The sequence below is a fragment of the Panicum virgatum genome, chromosome 3N, assembly GCF_016808335.1.
Source record: "Panicum virgatum strain AP13 chromosome 3N, P.virgatum_v5, whole genome shotgun sequence".
NCBI lineage: Eukaryota > Viridiplantae > Streptophyta > Magnoliopsida > Poales > Poaceae > Panicum > Panicum virgatum.
The window spans coordinates 15,251,598-15,274,874 of record NC_053147.1 but is presented as its reverse complement, the minus strand read 5'-3'; the positions used below and the strand labels follow the sequence as shown (position 1 = coordinate 15,274,874).

The following is a 23,277-nucleotide window of genomic DNA, read 5'->3' as shown; positions in this document are numbered from 1 at the left end:
AGAATGGCAGATGAAGTTTACCTTAGAGATTTCTTGTTTGAACGAACAATCTTAGAGAAATTCAGTATTTGATAATGTGTCGGTACAATAGGATGTCCTTTTTTCAGTTAGGAGCTGTTTGGATCCTCTCATTTTGGAGGAATTGAAATCTACTTAATAAATTAGGCTATTTGGCTTAGAATTTGACATCCCACCACTTTCCAAAGTTTAGATATAAGCCTATCCTAAATTTAGAGGGTGGGAATAAAAATTGATTCTATACACCACCAAACTAAGTTTTTATCCCGTAACTTATAACATGCTCTTTGCCTCACTCCTCTTCCATAAAAATAGCATATAAGTATCTCTCGTATGACCAACAATAATATACAAATATATTTCATATATAATCACATTAGGTTAATAGATTTGTGTCTAACTTATGATTATTAGAATGCAATTCATTTCGAAGGTTCCAAACGGGGGCTTAGTGGAATCAAAGTTTTTTGCAGAACGGACAAGTGCAAAAACAAAACTGGGGAAGTTCCCGAACCAGAAATGCAAAGCCAATAGAACTGGAGATACTGAACACTTGCCTACAGCACATACGGTAAAGATCTCCAATTGTTGTAGTCACATAGACATAGTGCATATGGAAAAGATAATATGCTTAAAAGAAATTGGCTGGGAGACCCAGCTTGTTACTTTTGCTCTTCTCCTGAGTCTCGAGATCATCTGTTTTTTCAGTGCCCAATCTCCAAAGTGGTTTGGGGTGTGATTGGCACATTCTTGGGTGCCTATAATATTCCACGAGATATAACTCAATATGATGGCTAGATTAAGAAATGGTTACCTGGAGGTGCTTCTGTTCACACCTTTGGCCTAGCAGCAATTTGCTGGGCCATATGGAAAAGCAGAAACAGAGCATGCTTTGATAAGAAAATGATTAAGAGTCCGATTGACATTCTAATACAAGCTTGTGCATTTATGAAACACTGGGCAGGTCTTTACAAAGCAGAGTTCCTGGAGAAACTATTGGAGGGTGTGCAGATGCTGCTTTCCTGCGCTCACAGAGTCATGCAGCAAGGCCCGGTGGCTCCGGTGCTTCAACTTCCTGCTCCTTTAGAAGATCCTAATGACAGCGAGGAGGCAGAAGACTGAATGAAGAAGCTGGGTCTGATCCATCGTAGATGTTGCTTTCTGGAGCTCGTTTGTTGAACTTGTCTAATGGTTCTCTTTTCTATTTAGCTGTTCAGTCCTTAGACTTGTCTTGTGGCTGCGGACAAACTATGTTGGCTCTCTGGGTCCTGGGAATCCCGGGTCCTTGTCTGTTCTTAGGCTCGCAGGCGTGGCCAAGGCCAGTTTCGATCTAGAACTCCTGTTCGTTTCGTTTGGCTTTTCTGCCCCCTCTTCTCATGTATCCCCTTCTGGGAGTGAACGTTTGTATTTCCGTTTTGCTAATGGAAATGGGGTAAAGCCTCGATTCGAAAAAAAAACATAGACATAGTGCATGACGTTCGTATGGTTTTTCTTCCCCAAAGCTCTACATAAATTTTTCAACCCAATCCAGTATCTGGTTCTGACCCTCCCAGACTAACAGTCTCCACAACAAAATCTCAAGTTTAACATAATTTTCTAGAGAGATATGGAGCCATCAACCCGTCCTTCAAAAACGTCTCGCACTCTCGCTGCTCAGGCCCCTGCGAGCGTGTTTCGCCGAACCAATCGAATCAACAGCAGAGTGAAAAAAAAACGTTGGGAAGGAATTGGGGGCAGATCGCCATCGGAAGCGGGCAGCTCACCTGCGCATTGGGATCGGCGGTTAGGATTTGGTCCAGGATGGGGATTTGGTCGTGCCGCGTGCCAAGGGTTCGGATCTGGAGGGGGTGAGTTTTTTTTATTTTTATATTATTTATTTTTTGATTTTTTAAAAATATATATCTCAACTTTTTTTTACAGATCGGGCCTCCTGTCGCCAGTTCAACGGGTGGTAAGAGCATACCGCCGGATGAACCGGTGGCAGGGGCATTGTAGCGATGTTACCGCCGGTTCATCCGGTGGAATTTTTCTGACCTTGACAGCTTATTTTTAAAAAATCATAGTTAATTTATATGAATTTGGATGGAGATAAATTTTATATGAAAATTGTAGATCTCGACAAGATCTACAACTTTGTAGTTCAAACTTTTTTCATTTGGAGCCATCTTGGTGCTCAAATAATCGATAAATGCTCCAGATCTAAAATTTAATTTTGGATCTGAAGCTTGTGATAATTATTTGAGCACCAAGATGGCTTCTAATGAAATAATTTTGAACTACAAAGTTGTACATCTTGTTGATTTCTACAATTTCTATATAAAGTTTATCTCCATATGAGTTCATATAAATTAATTATAATTTTTTAATGGTGTGCTGTTCAGACCAAAATTTAAATTTTAGATCTGAAATTTGTATCGATTATTTGAGCATCAAGATGGCTCCAAATGGAAAAAGTTTGAACTACAAAGTTGTAGATCTCGTCGATATATACAATTTTTATATAAAGTTTATCTCCATCCAAATTTGTATAAATTAGTTATGATTTTTTAAAGAGCTGCCCAGGTCAGAAAAATTCCGTCAAATGAACCGGCGGTAACATCGCTACAGTGCCCCTACCGCCGGTTCATCCGGCGGTATGCTCTTACCGCCAGTTGAACTGGCGACAGGAGGCCAGATCTGCAAAAAAAAAATCTTGAGGTATATATTTTTGAAAAATCAAAAAATAAATAATATAAAAATAAAAATAAACTCGGAGGGGGTGGGAGCAGGAGCGGAGCCGCCCGGATGTAGGCCCCCCTTGCAAGTTGCAACGAGGGGAAAATGAAGAGATTTTAGATGATTCTTTCGAAAATTGCAAGAAAGGATTATAGACCTGTTCATAGATAGAATAATAAGGCTATGTGTGGATCCACCCAATTAAAATTTAGTCCTCCATTTTAGTCATTTTTTATACCAAATGTGTTTAGTTTCTTCGCTAAAATCTTTTTGAAAGGGAATCTTGTTATTAACGAGTATTAAATAAAAGCTGTTTACAAAGTTTTTTTGCACGGATGGGTTGTAAATCACGAGATGAATCTTATGAGTCTAATTAATACATGATTAGCGGATGGTTACTGTAGCATCAATGTTGCAAATCATCAATTAAGTAGGCTTATTGGATTCGTATCGCGATTTACAATTCATCCATGCAATAAAAAATTGTAAACAGATTTTATTTAATACTCCTAAATAGAAAGATTCCCTTTGATGTGATGTGTGTAAAATTTTTAGGAAGGGAACTAAGCATAAGGGGACTAAAAGCCTCACTTTTCCATCTCCTACCCCTTTTAGTGCATTAAATATGGGCAATATGGTATTTGTGCAGCTATAGTAATGATCTTTAATCCCTTCCAAACAGAATAGGAGTTTAGTCCCTAGACTAAAATTTAGTCTAAGGGCTAAAGGCATCCAAATTTAGTCTAAGGACTAAAGACATCCAAAGCCAGCCAGCACACTCGTAGTCTCATACCATATGAGTCCCATGCATAAGATACTCATTAGGCTGGTTGATTCATTTTCATGTAACTCATTGCAGTTGCTAGTTAAATTATCATCATAGATGAGGTACTTAATTATGTAACTACAAGAGCATGATGACAGTGCTATATTATAGCTGTTTCATCTATCGAATCTCAATCTCACAACTGCGTTTTTTTCTCCGGTATTTCGTGAAGTAGTTTGACTATTGGTCTGTGTAGAGTTTTGTCTAGCTTAGTGGACGAGAATTTTGTTGGGAAAATAGGGGAAACATGTTAATTGTGTGGAAATGCAAGCAAAACTGTTGATGACCATCACATTGTTGTAAATCAACTCATAATAAAAAGGACACGTTGTTTCATATCAAACTTAACCCCGTTGTATTTAGATTAGGACTGTATATAAATGAGAGAGGAGCGCACTTACATGGTAAAAGGACACATGGTAGCGGATGTGATCTTTGTTTTAATAAAGAAAAAAAAAGTTTTCTCTACACCTTGTGTTTGTGGTTGTTGAAACGTACTAGAAAATAATATATATATATATATATAGTTTCTAGTTGCAAACTAACGTGCAAGGGTCATAGCTCAGTGGTAGAGCAATTGACTGCAGATCAATAGGTCTCCGGTTCGAACCCGGATGGGCCCTTCAACTGTATTGATATTTTTTGCACATAGTTCAGGTGCACAAATGGGCTTATTGCTACTTGGAGCCAGCCGTTTTTACACATACATCCTTTACTACCCTTTGCATTTCTCAACTATCCTGAGAGCGAGGTCAACTTTGAAGTATAAATTAACGTAAAAGAACATTTCACCATCTTTCCAAGAACAACAAAGAAAAAGGAGAAAAGAACAGTTCACCGAAGGAAACTATCACGGCATCAGGAGTTTTATGTTATTGTGGCAATTATCCAAACACTTGTGAGGAAGCGATCACATATATGCCCATGCTAGTTGCTACCCTGTAAAAATGCTCTTCGACATCAACACTTGTAGTAATTGATCAGCAAAGAAAAAAAAGGTAACTGGTAAAGTCAAAATAGCACTAAGACAGAACACGCACATGATGCATTCTTCGAGAATACCAAATTTAGGATGATGAAAAAACAAACAAGCCTGAAAAAAAAACACATACAACACATGAGTTACTTTCAATTTCAATTAACTTAAAAAGTACAAAATGGAAATGAATAAAAAAAGGTGGTCTTCCAGCTAAACACTAACTGACCATCCCAAGCCTTTCTTGTTCTCGGGGAAAACGCCGGGAGCCGATAGTTGGCGGAAATGTCCGTAATTTGCGGAGCGACGGTTTTGGCGACTCCAAAGGCGATCTCGACCCCGACCTCGTCCTAGACTGCCGCCGCCGGTGATCTGGACAGCATACGCCATCGGCCATCCGGCCTCGGTGTCCAAGCCCCGTCACCAACACTGCAGTTGGTGCCGGCCACCGCAACCGTCTGTTAGCTGTTCCTGGCGCCGCCGGCCACAGATTGCCCCTAGGGTTTTGCCGCTTAGGGTCCTAGGTCGGGTTTTCTCTGGTGGCTGTGTGAGTTGAGGCACAGAGCATCATGTTGTTTCCCCCTGTTGGTCTGCCATGGCGACGACAGGTGCTGGCAATGAGGGGGACGGGTCTGCGAGCCCTAACCCGAGTGTTGTGGAGATGCTCCGGAACCTCAACCTCACGGCGGAGGAAGGAGCGGTGATGGATTTTGCCGACGATGAGGAGGAGGAAGCCCTAGCACCAACTGAGTGGCGCTGGTTGGTAAAATTCTTTCTCCATCGCCGGTTCATATTGACTCCATGCGATCGGCGATGCGACCTACTTGGGGGAATCCAGTAGGACTTAAGTTCTGATCAATTGGACAGAAAGGCGATAATCTGTTTGTAGCAAAGTTCGGTAGTGGCCGTGACAAGTAGAGGGTTCTGTTAGGCACTCCGTGGCTTTTTGGGAAGTATGTTGTTCTAATTAAGGAGTATAATGAAACCCTCAGCACCTCGGAGATTGTATTTGATCGTTTGGAATTGTGGGTTCAAATTCTCAACCTTCCCCTAGGGTGGATGAACCGCACAAAGGGTGCCAAAGCCATGGGTTTAATTGGGAATGTTTTGAAGATGGATGTTGATTCTGATGGTAAAGCCAGTGGTGCTTTCATGAGGGCGCGTGTTGCTATTGAGGTGGAAAAGCCAATCCGGCGAGGGGTTCTCCTGCGCATGAATAAACATGAAGAACCGAGGTGGTTCCATGCTTAGTATGAGAAACTTCCATACATTTGTTTTGCGTGTGGCAAGATGGGGCATTCGGAACTAGAGTGCCCGACTCCGGTGGGACGGGATGATAAAGGTAAACTCCCATACGACATTCAGCTTAGAGCACCAGATGAGCGCCGGCGAAGGATTCCGTCTTTTGCTGCTGCAGCTACTGAGTCGTTTGGCAGCGGGTCTTCTTCGGTACCAAATCCTCCAAGGCACAGCAGCCGTTCGGAGGAGAAGGGATCTAAATCCGGTTCTCGTCGGTCTGATAATCTTGTTGACGAATCGGAGGAACCGGAGGTGCAGTCCCCTCTCAAGCAGAACCTGAAGGATGATGGGATGAATATTGAGGTGATAAAGGTTCCGGGTGCAAGCAGATGTCTTAATCTTGATGGTGAGAGCGCTGGCTCTCGACAACAAGCGAGGAAAAGGAAATCAAAGGGGGCATCCCTAACCACGCAGACTCCAGACCTCAACATTCCTGTGGGGGAATCAAACGCTATCGTTCCCTCGGGCCTAGTGAGTGCTCGAGTAAATCAGCTTGGTGCAGGGGCTGAAAGCGGTGGGAAAAGTCTGAGTGAGCTCTTGAAGAAACAAAAGAGGGGCAACTCTCAAAATGACAGATCGGCGGCGGCTGCGGATGGCAGTCCCCGCCGGACACCATGAATCTCCTCAGTGTGAACTATCGGGGCTGCGGGCGTCCCGAGACAGTTCAGGAACTCCGCCACCTGGTGGAGGAGAGGAGACCCAGCGTGTTGTTCTTGATGGAAACAAAGATGGGGGAGGAACGTGCTCTTGGCTTGAAGCGTGACCTTGGTTTTCCGAATGCCATCATCGTCAAGTCGGAAGGCTTAAGTGGTGGTCTAGCGCTGTTGTGGCGCCATGATGTCACGGTGGCTGAGGTAAGCAAGTCGAGGTCGCACATTGACGTCATGTTGTTGTGTGACTGGTTGAGAATTTCGCAGCTGAGGCTTACAAGTTTCTATGGGGAACCTAGACGCGAACGGCGAAAAGAAAGTTGGTACTTGATGAGATTCCTCCAAGCACAATCGTCGGTCCCTTGGCTTTGTGTAGGGGACTTTAACGAGGTGCTGTCGGTTGAAGAACAATTTGGTGTCAATGAGAGAGAACAGTGGCAAGTGGCTGCTTTCCAGGATGCAGTAAATGATTGTGGTTTCACTGACCTAGGTTTCCATGGCCTCCCTTTCACTTGGGATAATCGCCAGGAAGGAGACCGAAATGTTAAGGTCCGGTTGGACCGTGCTCTGGGAGACAGTAGGTTCATGGCCGAGCTGGGGGACTCTGAAGTGTTCCATCTACCGCTCGCGGAATCGGACCATGTTGGTCTTCTCGTGGAGGTGAGATAGCGGGAGACGTCTGACCGCTGGAGTCGGAAACGACCCAAACCATTCAGGTATGAGAACATGTGGAAATCCCATGGTGAGTATACCGATTTTGTTAATAGTTCCTGGGATCCGGGTCCTGGACCTGCTGATCTCTCTGCAGCTGCGAGAGCCCTTACTTCTTTGCAAGCATCCTTAAAATCTTGGGATCGTGAGGTTTTTGGATCGGTTAAGAAGCAAATCATGCAGCTCAGGATGGAACTAGAGGAGGAGAGGGGGAGTACTCTGTACCGGGGGCCTACAGTCAAGGAGAGGGAGATTATGGCAACGTTGTCAGATGTCCTTGCTAGAGAAGAAACAATGGAATGGCAACGTTCGCGTATTTCTTGGCTGAGAGAGGGTGATCGGAATACATAATTTTTCCAGGCCAAAGCGAGGGCAAGAGGAAGAACCAACCGCATCAAATAGCTAACAGCTGATGATGGCTGGGTATTTACTGAACAAGAAGATTTGGAGAGGTTAACGTGTGACTTCTATCAACACTTGTTCACAGCGCAAGATGCTCTACAACCGGAGCTTATTTGTGCTCATGTGCCGAGGAAGGTCACACCTGAAATGTGTGATTCGCTCACAAGGCTGTTTACTGAAGAGGAGGTGGAGACTGCTCTCTTCCAGATGGCACCGAGCAAGGCTCCGGGGGTCGATGGTTTTAACGCCGGGTTTTTTCAGACACATTGGAACTTGGTGAGGCCTAATGTGGTGGCGGCGGTGTTGGGTTTCCTGAATGGGGGCGAGCTTCCTGAGGAGGTGAACAAGACTCTACTTGTTCTCATTCCGAAGGTGTGCAACCCACAGAACTTATCACAATACCGCCCTATTTCTTTATGTAATGTCCTCTATAAATTGTGTTCCAAGACTATGGCAAATCGTCTTCAGTTAGTATTGGATGAGGTGATATCAGCTGAACAAAGTGCCTTTGTACCTGGTCGGCTGATTACTAATAATGTATTGATTGCGTATGAATGCATCCACTACCTGAGGAACAAGAAAGGAAAAACTGGAGGATGTGCAGTTAAGCTAGATATGGCAAAAGCCTATGACCGAGTGGAATGGCGCTATTTGGAGAGTATCATGAGGGCGCTGGGGTTCCCTGAGTCTTGGTGCTCGCTTGTGATGAAGTGTGTAACTTCCATCTCCTTCTCGGTCCGGGTAAATAGTGTTTTTTCAGAGGAATTTAAACCATCGCGTGGTATTCGGCAAGGTGACCCCATATCGCCGTACTTGTTCTTGCTTTGTTCGGAGGGCTTGTCTTGTATGCTCAAGAGCATTGGTCCTCTGTATGTTTCAAGGGGCGTGCAGGTCAGTAGATACTCGCCTTGGATATCACATCTTTTGTTTGCTGATGACTGCTTGATCTTCACACAGGCTTCGAAGAGGGGTGCTGACAGGGTGGCGACTATCCTTGAGAACTATAATCGGGGGTCGGGCCAACTTGTCAACAAAGCTAAATCAGCCGTCTTCTTCAGTCCGAATTGTGATCAGCAGTGTAAAGAGCAAGTGCATGGAAGCCTTGGTATTACTACTGAAGCTTTGGGTGAGCGCTATTTGGGTCTACCCACAGCTGCTGAGGGCAATTATGTGCCGGCAAGAGTGCACGGTATGGTGGGGGGGTTGAAAAGAGCTTGAGCTGTGCAGCAAGAGAGGTTTTACTAAAGGCCAATGCGCAGTCGGTGCCCACATACCCTATGTCCTGTTTCAAGTTGCCTCCCGCGGTATGCAAGAAACTTACTTCGGCAGTGTCAAATTATTGGTGGGGAAGCTCTCTGACAATCACAAGATCCACTGGATCCGCTGGGAGAAGCTAACCAGGTCAAAGAGGGATGGAGGAATGGGTTTCCGAGATTTTGCTCTTTTCAACAATGCAATGCTCGTGGAAGCAGGGTTGGAGGTTGATCATGAGGCCGGACTCGCTATGTGCCCAGGTGCTGAAGGGGAAATATTTTCCAAACTGTGATTTCCTCTCGGCTACCAAGAAAAGGCGTTGCTCGGCCACATGGAGATCGATTTTGTTGGGGAGATATGTTCTTGCCCAGGGGCTGATCAAAAGGGTTGGACCGGGTGATATCAGTGTATGGAAGGATAACTGGATTCCTGGTGTGCGGACTCTTAAGCCCTTGGTTCGGTTATAGGGGGCAAGGGTAGAGAGCGTGCATGAGTTGTTCTTGACGGGTACTCGGATGTGGAATACAGAAGAAGTCTACAAATCATTCTTATCTCTGGAGGCTAGGGAGGTGCTAAAAGTCAAACCTAGTTCCTTCTCAGAGACGGATGTCCTGGCATGGGCTTTTGAGAAACATGGTGTATACTCGGTTAGATCGGCCTACAGTTTGTTGAAACAAGAGCAGATGGAGAAGACACTGAACACAACCAAGGAGGCCTCAGGATTAGAGGACAATCATGCCTGGAGCTCTCTTTGGAAACTTGAGGTGCCACCTAAGATACGAGTTTTCTGGTGGCGAGTCCTGAACAATTCATTGCCCTCGAAGTCGGAATTGAAGAGGAGACATGTGGCTAGGGAGAGTCACTGTGAGATGTGTGGAGGTGAAGATGAATCGTTATTTCACATTTTCTTTGATTGCCCGTTTGCGAAGTGCTTTTGGAGAGAGGTCAAGAGGATTATGGGAGTTAATGTCCCTGATTTGCACCCGGCCTCATGGGCCTCAGATATTCTCCATCCAGGTGTGTGCCCAATATCAACCGTGGCAACGGTCATCTCTAGAGCTTGGGCGCTATGGACAGGCCGCAACACTCGTCGTCACGGAAGGAGGGTGTGGGAACCGGGTGCTGCTGCTCGGTTTATCTCTTCTTTGATGGAGGATCTTATCTCGCTGAAGCAGCCGGCAACGCCGAAGGCACAGGTGTTTTTTTCGCGAACGTGCCTTAGCACGTATTTCATTAAGAGGGAAGCAGATTACAAACATAACTTGATGCTAGCCAAACAGTAGTTGACCGGCACAAGCACACAAAGGAGTAACAACAGAGAAAAAATTGAAAAGAGGCCAACGAAAACAAACAGCCACAGCACTAGCAGAACGACGACCACAGAGCAGAAGACCTCACCAACCCGCCAAGACCCATGAAACAAACTAACACAGATGAACCTACAAGAAGAACAACATCACCGAGGCCGCCAACAGACCACGAACACAACCAATGGGTGGCCAAGCATCCACCAGAAAAAGCAGCTCCACAGTGGCGAATCATCCGCCAGAGACGACCAATCAGCAGCGCAAACACGGCGGCAAAGCATCCGCCAGAGAGTAAAAAGGGCGGCAAAGTATCCGCCGGACCAAGCGAAATATGGGCGGCAAAGCATCCGCCATCACAACGATGGCAAAGCATCCGTCAAGGTAGCTGCAGCGTAAGCAGACCAAGGTGATGAAGCATCAATGGAGCACGGTAGGTAACATAAAAAAGCCGACCACCCTGAGCGTGAAAAAGTCCCAAGACGATGCCCTCAACAGGGACCATGACGCGCAAGACACCAACGTTGTCCGTCCGAGCACCGGACATGGTTTTCACCAGGGAACCAATCTCAAAGCCAGGGCGGATCGCCGCGACCGTAGCCCAAGGCATACCCGAGGACGGCAGCCGAGATGCGAAGACCAGCAGAGGAGGCATAGGAGGTGTCCATGGCGACGCCCCCAACAGGGACATGACGCACTAGGCGCCATCGTCGCCTGTCCGCAGCACGGACATGGTTTTCACCAGGAGCAAACCTCCATGCCATGCCGAGCCGGCATCCAGGCTCCACAAGGGCGGCGCAACCCCGGTCCACCAACCACCAGTGGGGCGGCGGCGGGGACACAGGCCCCCGGCCTCCCAAGCGCCAGGGGGGCGGTGGCAGCGAAAGCCGCAGGGCGGCGGCGTGGCAGCGCCCCTCGGCGCGGCCCCCTGCGGCGGCGGCGTGACCACGGGCGACCATGGGCCCCGGCGGCGGCGGCGCGACCACAGGCCGACCACCCGAGGCAGCGGCGACGCGGCACGGCCACGGGCCGGCCACCCGAGGCGGCGGCGACGCGGCGCGGCCACGGGCCGACCACCCGAGGCGGCGGAGGCGGTGCGGCCAAGGGCCCCCGCTCCGGCGACGGCGCGGCCACCGCACCCCGCCCGGCAGCAGATCCGGCCATGGAGGGCCCGGATCCGGCAAGGAGGAAGCCGGGACCAGCCCCGGCGGCGGCGAGGTCGGCGAAGTCCGGGCAGCGGGGTGAAGAAGGTAGCGGGAGAGAGAGGAGAGAGCGTGGGGGCCGAAGCCGACTTCGGCTAGGGCACGGGCCGCCGCCGCCGCCCGGACGGAAGCCGGCGGCGGCGGCGGCCACCGGAGGCGGCCGGGGGGGTGGGTGGACGGCGGCGCTCGGAGCCCCCCGAGTCGCCCAGCAGGAGCGACTCGTGGGGTTTGGATCATCCAGTCTTTGTTGTTTCAGTCCGAAGGCACAGGTGTTGAAGGCGAAGTGGGAGAGACCGGAACCGAATTGGTTTAAAGTTAACACAGATGCGAGCTTTGATCAAAGTTCATGTACGGGCAGTGTTGGTATAGTCATCCGTGACCATTCGGGCAGGGTGATTGGAGGAGCGGCAAGGTGGTTTGATGATGTGCCTGATGCCTTGACGGCGGAAACCTTGGCGGCGAAGGAGGGGCTTGAGCTTGCGGCAGAGCTTGGGCTGAACAAGATCCTTCTGGAAGTTGATTGTCAAGCTCTGTCAAATTTTCTACAGGGGCCGCAGCCGTTTACATCCTCTATTGGGGGTCTGTGCTTCGACATATTAGGGCTAGGCAAGAGTTTTGCTAGTTTCAGTAATAGATGGATTCGTAGAGATGCGAATTCGGTGGCGCACGCTTGTGCGCCTTTAGTCTCGGCCGCCGAACGAGCTTTCTTTTGGATTGATTGTATCCCGAACTGGCTAGTCATGCTAGCAGCTTCGGATTGTACTCTTGCTGGAAATTAATGAAAGCTCTGTTCTAAAAAAAAAAAAGCATTTCTTGTTCTCCCAGCGATAGAACATCTTTCCCAGTTTGGAATAGAATCCCACCTCTCTTTCTAGAAGATAGACCAGCCGGACATTATCCAGAATTTTCTCCAGGTGATCATCCAGCAGGACAGAAGCACTAGACTTGTTACCAGTATTACCATAGAGGCATACAGTTTCCAGTTATCAAGACAAATAAGAAAATAATTTGATACTTTTGACAAGTTGACCTAGCTAGCTAGTTATAATATTGTTCAGACACATAGTTCTTTATTATTCAACAGGCAGACATTTCAAAAAGTAAATGGCGCCTGCCAGATTTGTGTACTGAAAGAACTTTCAACTCTGCTTCCTCCCTTGAGAGAGGGTATATGACCCAGGCTGGTGTACAGTGGCGGAACCAGGATTGAGTTGAACCCCGGGCCGAGTTTTAAATATAGTTGTGACAAAAACCAGACGTCGACAAACTCATAGTTCAAAAGATACACGAGAACATAATGGAAGTTCAAAAGATACACGAGAACATAATGGAAAGATAGAAAACATACAACAAGTGTCATCGCGAAGTAGTATATTTATTCTTCTTCAGCAATTTTTTGGGCTTCTTCAGCAATTTTTTGGGCCGAACCCCGGGCCATGGCACGAGTGGCCCGGGGTGTACATCCGCCACTGCTGGTGTACGAATGCTGAGGAACATGAAACATTCCTTCTGAGGGCTTGGTAAGTCAAGGTACATGAAACATGTCACTACAAGTTCGCTGCTGAGCAGAATACAAATAAAGGTCACTTGTAGGAAGAGGTGTACCAGTCAGCAGAAGGCTTTTCCCTGGCACCAAATTGCATGAAAAATTGCTGGCCAACAGCTTCTGTGATGGTATTATAATGTCCACTTCATTAAAATGATTAAATTTCTTCCGAAGCTGCTATTCGAAAGGCAGGTTCAGAATAGAAAACTAAACTCTTCAAAAAAAAAAACTGCATAGCATTAGTTTATTTAGAGCACTAGAGCAGGACAGAAAGGTAACAGTGCAGCATTTCAGAAGTGCCAAACTCTACCAATAACGTGCCAGAGCAGGATGTCTTATGGTAAACAAGCTGTACAAAACTGCCAAAATATTGTTGTAGAGCAAAAATTGATGCAAACCAAGGTCAACAACTATATTTTTTTTTCGTTTTCTGCATACATAATTTCAGATAAAAAAACAATTAGCACGATAGTTATGTTATTTAAGTCCGAACCAATTGACTTACTCCTTTAAGCAGCATGTAGAAAATCCTCAAGCTCGAAGATCTGGTTAATCCCACCAGAGAGTCCAAGGAATTTCTTATGTTGCTCAAGAATGTCACCGAAGGCTATGAAGCTCTGTGACACCACTGCAGCCAAGAACCGCAAAGCATGTGCCAGCTCTCCTGTTGCACAAACTGAAGGAAACTCAGACTTCTGGGTATTCAAGATTAAAAAAATGGTTTGGATAGTAGAAGAGTTCTGATGATTAGTAACCTTGACTTGAAGTCAAAGCTCTGTCTCCCTTGTGCTCCAGAGCATATAACAGACTCGGACTCGATGTCACATTGTGAGGAAGTTGCTTTGTCACAAAATCATCAACAATACAATAAAGCCACTTTTTCCATAAAAGAATCTTTGAGTGGTCTAGTAACTTCATGAATTTAGCCTCAACCATCTGATATATGAGAAGAAATATCATAAGCAGAAAAGTCAAGTTCATTTAATCTGACAAAATGATTGTACTATAAGCTACTGGAAACATAACAAAAATTCTTGCTGAGTTCGAATTTGCAAACATAACATGCACATTGGAACAGAAAATGCAACTGGCCATGTTGAGTAGTGGCTGCATTGCTAAGAGCTAGGATATATGATCTAAGTAGTAGGCTGAAGTTTGTCAATAAGAAACAGACACAAAGGATTTCTCTCAAAGAAACAGCATCATTATAAACTAAAAAGAAAAGGCTATTTAGAGTTATGAAGCATGGAATTGGACATAATAGGAAGAACACACAGGCTTATAGCAAAAATAAATAGCAGAAAAAGGAGAATAGAGATTTATTAATTGCAAACACACAGGTAGATTCAATGGACAGAAATGAGTTAGAAAGTAAAACAGCACCTTCGTACATTGTCAATATATACCAACGGGTTACCAGAGGCGAGGGAGCAGAAGGGAGAGGCAGGTCTCGGTACATCTGGAGTGACCCAGAGAATGTCGGAGATCGGATCAAAGGCTTGCAGGAGATAGGGCATGGAATTCAGCACAGCGGAGAGAAGAGGAGGGGGCGGCGAACGCGTGCGAGCAGTGAATGCATTGGAGACTCCAGAGAATTCTAGAAGGGCTGCTTTTGTGGTAGGGTCCGCATGTCAGTGACTTAACTTAACTGTAGCCATAGGGACCCGATTGTAACACCCCTGTGTTAATCGTACTCGCTAACCACGTGTTTAATCGATAATCCTGGCTTAAGCGCGTCATTAGCGATAATCGAGTCCGCGTTTTAATCTTTGTCTTAGCCGTTTTCGATCTCGTTTTTCTCACCGATCTGAGTTCCAAATCAACTTTCGCCCGAAACGAAAGTTGTAGATCTTTTAATCCTCTACAATTTCTATTTTGACCAAATTTCATGTTCCCATATGAAATTTGAAGTTTCAACTGGTCAAACTCGAGCTAAAATCATTTAAACGAGTGAACAGAGGAACTCCTGCTCGGCACTGTGCACGCCCACGCCCATACCGGCGTCTGAACGCCGGCGAGCCACTCCACGCGTCGTTCATCCCGGCGATCCTCGTCGTCCGAGCGCCGCTCATCTCCTCGCTAGGCCGAGAAGCTTCCAGTGCAATCCATTCCGTTCCCCTTCCTCGCACCGCAGCGGAGCCGTGCAACCCTAGCACCGCCGCTCGCCGCGCCGGCGTTCGCGCCGACCATCCATCGTCACCATGCCCCGATTCCTCGCGCTCTGAGCTGCGCGACCTCGCCCCGAAGCTCCTCCATCCCTCCACGAACGCGGCCGTGCCCTACCCCCGCCGAAATCGAGCCGCAGGCGACGTCCGCCATTGCCGATCTCCGTCGAGCTTCGCCCCCACGTCGAGCTCCCCCTCCAGGCCATCCTCCGCCTCAAATCGAACCGCGGTGAGCTCCCCTACAACCTCCTCTCGCTCCCCGACCCTTTCCCTGCCGGAATCCGCCACCATCGCCGCCGATTGGTCGCCACGCCGCCGCGAACGCGCTGCTCGCCGCGCGCACCGGCCGCGAGGCAGCTCTGCTCCAGCCCGCGGGCCAACACCGCGCGCCCCACCGCCGCTTGACCTCCCTGGTGCTCGCCCCGCCGCCTGCCGGGCTGGAACGGCCGCGCGCCTCCGTTGCCATGCCTCTGCGCCGCCGCTAGCCGCGCTGCGCGCGTGCCCCCCTGCACTGCCACGGGCGCCGGCCCCGCCGGGCTGCCTGGGCCGCGGGCGGGCCAGGCCGCGCCGCCGGCGAGCCGCTGCCCGGCCAGGACGCGCCGCCGCGGCGGTGCCTGGGCGCCTCGCCGGCCACGGCCTTGGCGCGGGGCAGAGCAGAGGATGGGGGCAGCTGGGCCGGCGCCACTGGCAAGTGGGGCCCGGCTGTCAGCGCCCCCCCTTATTATCTTTTGTTTTCTTTTAATTATTTCGGCTGGTGATTCTAAATTATGTAATAAATCACAGAAAAATGCGAAAAATGCCAAACAAATTTTGTTAGGTTTATAAAATCAAGATCTTTAGAAGAAAAATAACCATGCTTGTCAAATGTCAGTTTTAGCCCTGCTAGAATTTACTTTGTGTTTGAGCTTGTCTATTTTATATCTGCAGTTCTGTTGATCTAAAAAAAATCTGAAAATAATTTAGTAGCCTCCTACTATCATGTGTAGTCCGCTGTAAAATTTTCAGGTGCTGTGTTGTGCACTTTTGTGTAGATCTAATTATGTTTCGGTTACCTTGCTAGGGTTGTTTTAATGCTTTGTTAGCAGCAATAAATGTTGGAAAATTTCTGTGGCATGCTTTATCGTTATCACGTTAAGCTGGTAAATTTCTGTTGCTAGAGCATGTATGCAAGTTAGGGTTTTGCTTAGATCTTGCCCTTAGCTATGCTCTTTTCTTTTTATAAATGTTGTTAGTTGTTTATTTCATGTATGTGTAATCTCATCAAAGCAAGAGTCTGTCCTAATCCCTGCTACCGTATAGCATTGCATCGTTTTGAATTGCATCGCATCATAAGCACTCATGCATTGCTCGGTGTCCTAATCATTGCATGGCATTCTTTCATACGTGTAGACGCCGCGAACGAAGTCGCCTACGAGTTGATCGCTGAGCCGGTCCAGGAGCCACGAGCAGAAGAGCCGCAGAAGGACGCCGTTGAGCCCGCTCCAGAAGGCCTCGTTAACCCCGCTGACCTGCAAGGCAAGCCCCGGAGCATAACCATAATTTAAATTATTCAATGTTTATTTAAGTATTTGTGCATTTATGTCTAGGAGTTGTATGGAACCATAGATGCATGTTTTCCCTAGGTACCATGAGTCCATACTAGTGTGCAGGTATCGTTAGCAATGCTCTGCTAAGTAGGATTTCGGTAGAAGTCGAGTGATCGCTGTCACTCGCGAGTTTTAGGATCTTGTTTCCTTAGCTATAGCTTTGAAATGAGTTGTTGAGTAAAGAGAAATGGAGACCGGGCGGAAATGAGTTGGATTAATGGTATAGAATGGATGAAAAGAAATCTCCGCCTGTGTCGATTGAGGACCGTTCCGTTGTTGGCAGTGCTGATCGAGGATTGAACAGTACTAACCACATACCGGAAGTAGGAGGTAGTCGAAACCGGTAAGCTGTGTACCACTTTACAACGGTGATTTGAATTCCGTCATGCTACGCTGGGCGTGGGAGTTGGCGGGTGTTGGATAGGATGCCGCCTCCGGGTTCTCCGGGAGTTCACCGCGAGGGGCCCATCACCTGGGTTTTAGCAGGCGTAGTTCAGATGCCGTGGTAATGATGGAAACAGTTGACGCGCGTGGCCCGACGGGGTTTACATGTGTCGTGTGAGTTAGGTCCACCTTGCAAGGTTAAATCGGATCGATTCGCCGTGACTCGCGGATATGAGAGCCTTGGTCACTTTGTCACATCGTAGTAAGCAAGTGGAATGAAAACGGTTTGGAAAAGGTTGGTTTGGTAGTTACTGAAAGATAAACTGTTCCACCATGTGTGCTCTAGATGATTAGGCGAATTTAGTTAATACTTGGTATACTAAATGGAGCTAAAATATTGAAAGTAAGAATTCACTTCTAGCAGCCTTTCAGCAAAAGAACTCCAGAGCCAAAAAGCTTTGCATGTCTAGGTAATGGGCTAAGTATACCCAAAGTCGGGTAAGTCTTGCTGAGTATTAGTATACTCAGGGTTGTTGTTGTAACCCTTCTAAGCAGGTTGCGTTCCCGCTGACTTCGAAGAGGTATGTGCGTCCTGGATTGGACAGCCGCTTCCTCCTGGGTGGACCGTCGAGTGGGCCCCGTCTTCCCCGTGAAGATTGGGCAGATTGGCATCACATCGGTGGGCAGGATGTGGAGCTCACCTTATATCATCGTCGTGGTTACCGTATTGTATTTCGCACTCAATTTTAAACTTCCGCTGTGCTTTTGAACTCTATCGTTTGTATTCGAACCTTTTATGTAAAACCTGTGTTGTAAATTAATTTGAAGATTTCTGTTTGCTGGTATCACCTGTGCTCGTCTTCGTACGGGTCTAAGTGCAATTGTGATCCTGGAGTACAGTAGTTTAATCGGGATTTTACCCGACAGCCTGTCAGGTTACACCGTTTTAAGTGCACAGTAACTTGATTAAGTATTAAGATGATGGTTAGTGCATTTAAGCCGGTTTAATTTGGACGGTGCTGCTACACCGATCCCCTTAGCTTTCGCCGATTCTTGGAGCTATAGTGTAGGATAGTTAAAACTAAGTGAGAATACTAAGGAATTTGAGCACAAGTGTGGCTACTGTCGTGCTTCACCAACCTAACTCAACGGGCACATGTTATCAAGACAGTTGTACCACAAATCACCAATAATCATCACATGAGCAAACCCCACCATCTATACAATGAAATCGAACGGCATCCCTTACAACTATTTTTCTGCCAGTGACAACTGATATGAGTTTGATAGCAACATGACAATCATCACATATCCTGAGGTTTTTCATAATATGGATCGTTGCTCCCTTAGGTGTGTGAATAAGACCGAAGGCTAGAGCCAATTTCTCACTGTGATACATAAGGTGCTCCTCTTTTTGTTCATCCTCAATATCATGTAGGACCACAGCAAAGTTTGGAACATATCCAATCGCTTTTATCTGGTCGATCAGCTCTTCAAGTTTTATGGCGATCTGGTCCATCTGTGGATGTACCTTGTCTTCCGATGTGACAAAATGAACATCACTTCCCACTTGAATCCAACTAACACCAGGTTCCTTCCTAACACCCATCTCTCTCATCTGCTTCCGAACCTTCACAACGCCATCCCATCGGTTCGCTTTTGCATACATGTTAGAAAGCAAAACATAGGTTCCAATATCGTTGGGCTTCCATTGAAGAATCTGTTCAGCTACGCGATGACCCAAGCCATAATTTCTATATACCTGGCATGAACTTAGCAGCGATCGCCATGCAACAACATCTGTGCCAATGCAATTATTCACTATGAACCGCTCAGCCTCATCTAGACGTCCAGCTCTGCATAACAAACCAACCATACAAGTATAATGTTCCTTTCCAGGTGTAACTCCAACTTGTTTCATCATAGTATTCAAGTAGTAGAATCCTTCATCAACAAGACCCAATTGAGCACAAGCTGACAACACTCCAATGAAAGTTACATAAGATGGAACTTCTCCTGCAGAGAGCATACAATGAAATGCTTCCATTGCTTCACTTGCAAGGCCATGATGCGCATAGCCTGTGATGATCAAATTCCAAGAGACTACATCACGTAATGGCATGGAAACGAAGACTCTCCATGCATCTTCGATGCTGCCACTCTTTGAGTACATGTTCATGAGGGCATTACAAACAACCAAATGAACCCAGTGCCCAGTCTTCAAAGCACAGGCACTAAGGGCATTACCATTTCTCAAGGCTGCAAGACCAGCACAGCTATGGAGAGCCACAGCATAAGTGAATTCGTTTGGCTTAACTTCTTCCATTTCCATGTCCAAGAACAATTGCAATGCATCTTCATACAGCTCATTTCGAGTGTAAGCAGTCATAACAGCTGTCCAAGAAACAACATTCTTTTCTGGCAAGACATCGAATGCGCATTGAGCATCATGGGCACGGTCACATTTCCCATACATATCAACAAGTGCACTCCCCACAAACACATTCAGTTCAAGCCTCCTCTTCAAAGTTTGGGCATGCACCTGACCACCAAATACCAAGTCCTTCATGCTAGCACAATGCCCAAGAACTGCAACATACGACACATGATCCCATTTCTCAACTTCTCCCACCATAGCTGTCACAATCCTAACCGAACCATCCAATTTCCCCTGATCAAGAAACCCATTTATCATTGAGTTGAACGCGAATGCATCAAAACCAGACACATTCTGGAATACCTTCACTGCATCCTCCATATGAGCACACTGACAGTACATATGCAGCACTGCGTTGCAGACATAAGCTTGTTCTGCCAGACCAGCCTTAACAGCATACCCATGGCACTGCCTCCCCATATCATAGCTCCGGACATGGGTGCTTGCAGCCACCGCTGCTGATAGAACATACTCATTCAGGCCAAAGTCAACCACCCTGAGCAGAGCAAGCGAATCCTTATGGTGCCCTGATGAAGCATAACCGGACATGAGGAGATTTCCGGACACGGCGTTCCGGAAGGGCATTGCGTCGAACACTCTGCGAGCGAGCCCGACCTGGCCGCACTTGGCGTAGAAGGAGATGAGGTTGTTGTGCAGGACGATGTGGAAATGAGCGGCTCTGATTATCTGGGCGTGGAGTGCCTTTCCCTTGGATAGGTCTCCAGCGGCGGCTGCCGCGCGAAGGACGGCCACGGCTGCGTGCCGCTGGAGCGCGGCGCCGCCGGGGCTAGCCATGGGGATTGGGCGCAGGGCTCTAGGGAGGTTTAGAGGAATTGTAAAAGGACACTACAATGGAGTAGGAGCCAGAGTTATATTCTCAATGGTTCGAGGCCGAGATGGAGGCCTAGGGCCCATGTAAGTTCGGCCAGAGTTATATTTTCAATTGTTCGAGGCCCAGCGCCCATGTAAGTCTGGAGGTTCAGCCGCATCCCTTCACTTCGTCAACTTTGTACTTATGGGCTAAAGCATAGATGGGCCGTCACCCGCAGCTACCACATTTTTTGTCGCAGCCCTCCACAAAGAAGCGGTTTTTTCTTTTTTATATTTAAAAAAAATTAGAATTTCAAAAATATATGTCCGTTTTGGAAAATTTCAAAAATATACCCCGGTCGCCCTCCCATAGGGCGACAGGCCCAAAGTGTAATTTTTTTTTTCAAATTCGCAATGAGGTCCCTGGAAAAAAAAATGCCATGTCGCCCCCCCAACGGACGACAGGGGCCTGTCGCCCAGCCCACGGGCGACCGCCGCTGGGCCCAGCCCACGGGCGCGGCAGGGGGGACCTGTCGCCCCCCCCCCCCCCCCGCGGGCGACCGGGGTATCCCCCCTTAAAAGCTCCAGCCCTCCCCTTCCCTCCTCATTTGAGCCCGAAAATTCCACCAAAAATCCAGAAAAAAAGAGAGGAGTGAGGAGAAGGAAAGCGGCGAAGCCCTGTCGGATTCAGCACTTGTGATCTGCAGGTTAGTACATTTAGATTATATATTTTTTCATTTAAGTACTCCGTATTTAAATATGAGTAATTTAAGTAGGGGTAAGTAATTTAATTTAATTAGTGCTATAGTAGAACCATTTAAGTAGGAGCTCAATGATACTTTAGTTTGTAGTTACGTATTAGTAAATTAGTTTAGAAAATTAGTTCTACGCATTTATTATTACAATTGCAGTACTATTAGAAACGTGTTTATAAATTAATTATGATTTAGAATAGAATTTGGCATATGCAGTATAGAATTTGAGTGTCATCACGTAGTTATGAATACTTATACGTTGTAGTTGAATTTCATACTTAGTTTTTACGGATTATTGAATAAGGTAGTGAAGTAAAGAGTATAACTCGATAAGTATTATGTGATATATAGATATGTCGAGGAAGATGCAGTTTCAAGTATTTTATGGTGAATACAATGTTATGTATGGGCCAAATGGAGTAGATCTTTCTGCCTTTAAGCGCACATCTAGCGGCATAGATAAACCTCTGGAAATGAGTTTTGGTTCCATATGTAAGTGGCTACAGCGTGGGTTCCATGTTGATCCGTTGACACATGTAATCACTGTCCAGTCTCTTGTTAATTGGGAGGTACAAAGTGAATTATGGGAATTGATGATGATACACAGCACTGATGACTGGCAGAAGTACATGCAAGCAGCTCTAGAGCGTGGGTGGCCTCTGGCCATTCTTGTTCAAATCCGGGAGAAGACATAAAATGAAATCCAACATTGTGCAGATCAAGGAACTCCGAGTATTCAAAGAGAGACCAATTATGTTGAGCAAGATGAGTCAGAAGAGACAGAGAACCAAAACATGGGACCATAGGGCCTTGCTGATGAGGGAGAGAGGATACATAGCATTGTGGACGAGATGGAGGCAGAAGACCAAACCGCAATAGAGATGGAAGAATATGAGGACTCATCTGATGACGAGCAGTACTCATTGCCAAAAGAGTGGAAAAAGCATGGTTTTGACAGTCATGTCGCAGAAGATGTACGAAATCAGGAGTGGGAGTACAGAGGGAACGAGGTAATGCAAGGTGCAACATATCCAAACATTGAAGCCGTAAAAGATGCTGTGAGACTATGGGCAATCTCATTGAAACGAGAATTCAGAGTCGTAAAGTCTGGCAGTAAAGAATATGAGGTGAAGTGTGTGAATGCTGGATGTCCATGGCGAGTACATGCATTCAAGGGAAAATGGAAGTCAAACTAGAAATGTTCCATTGTCACAGAGCACACTTGTTTGCTGTCAGAAGTTCTTCCCTCGCATCGCAATATATCATGCGACTTTGTTGCAAAGCAAATGTATGGGTTTATTATGAACAACCTAAATTATGAGCCAAAAATGATTGTTCGACACATTGAGCAGACTTACCAGTACACTATCAGTTATTTGAAGGCATGGCGGGCTAAACAAATGGTGTTCGAGATGCGGTTCGGCACATACAAGGCATCATATGATAACCTACCTCGTATGTTATCCCAGGTTGCTGCTAGAAATCCTGGAAGCTTTTATGACACATACCTTGTACCAGCCGTGACTAGGGGACAAAAAATTATGCAACGAGCCTTCTTTTGCATAGGTGCTTGTGTTAGAGCATTTCAGTTTTGAATTCCGGTGATCTGCATTGATGGCACATTTTTGACTGGAAGGTATAAAGGTCAGATACTCACCGCAATCGGTGTAGATTGCAACAACCAAATTGTTCCGCTCGCATTTGCATTTGTTGAGAATGAGAACATAGACAGTTGGTATTGGTTCCTTGAACGAGTGAAGATTCATGTTGTTGCTGCACGTCCAGATGTGTGCCTTATTAGTGATAGGCAGGCAGTTATCCTGCAATCAATACTGAAATTGCAACGTGGAACTGCGACAACGCCTCCATTATGGCCTGATGTCCAAAACAGGTGGTGCATTAGGCATATGGGTGCAAACTTCTATGAACCTAGAGGTGCTACGTCCTCGTCCACCCGGCGAGTCGATCTCTATACACCACGATTGGTGTGACCGGTATGTAATGAAATATTATTGTTTATCACTTTTGTATTCGTCGGTATTCCTTTGTTTCGACATTTTTTGTTTTTTTGCAGGTTACGTGAGGCCGGCCTACTGACTCTGAGCCGTCTTGTCGAGGTTGGGCCTATTCAGCTCGACCGATCCCTCCTGACGGCGCTCGTTGACAGATGGAGGCCGGAGACACACACGTTCCACCTCCCGTGTGGGGAGATGACTCCTACGCTGCAGGACGTGGCC

General features: G+C 46.8%; 1 protein-coding gene, 1 long non-coding RNA gene and 1 other non-coding gene across 4 annotated transcripts; 1 reads left to right on the top strand and 2 right to left on the bottom strand.

The window, feature by feature from the left end:
• The first annotated feature begins 4,111 nt into the window (after positions 1 to 4,111).
• TRNAC-GCA lies at positions 4,112 to 4,182 on the top strand. The gene has a single exon. It is a non-coding gene; the product is annotated as a tRNA-Cys (tRNA).
• Positions 4,183 to 12,828: 8,646 nt separating this feature from the next.
• On the bottom strand, positions 12,829 to 14,566 carry LOC120664575. Of its 2 annotated transcripts, XR_005670962.1 has the most exons (5): positions 14,287 to 14,566; positions 13,659 to 13,839; positions 13,409 to 13,567; positions 12,963 to 13,077; positions 12,829 to 12,873 (listed from the first exon to the last, which is right to left on the bottom strand). It is a non-coding gene; the product is annotated as an uncharacterized LOC120664575 (long non-coding RNA). The 2 variants fall into 2 exon arrangements; XR_005670961.1 differs by having other exon boundaries at positions 12,835 to 13,077.
• Positions 14,567 to 18,179: 3,613 nt separating this feature from the next.
• Positions 18,180 to 20,299, bottom strand: LOC120664574 (pentatricopeptide repeat-containing protein At5g39680-like). The gene has a single exon (XM_039943840.1). It carries the CDS (start codon positions 20,268 to 20,270, stop codon positions 18,222 to 18,224), a length of 2,049 nt encoding a protein of 682 aa, XP_039799774.1. The 5' UTR covers positions 20,271 to 20,299; the 3' UTR covers positions 18,180 to 18,221.
• Positions 20,300 to 23,277: the final 2,978 nt, after the last annotated feature.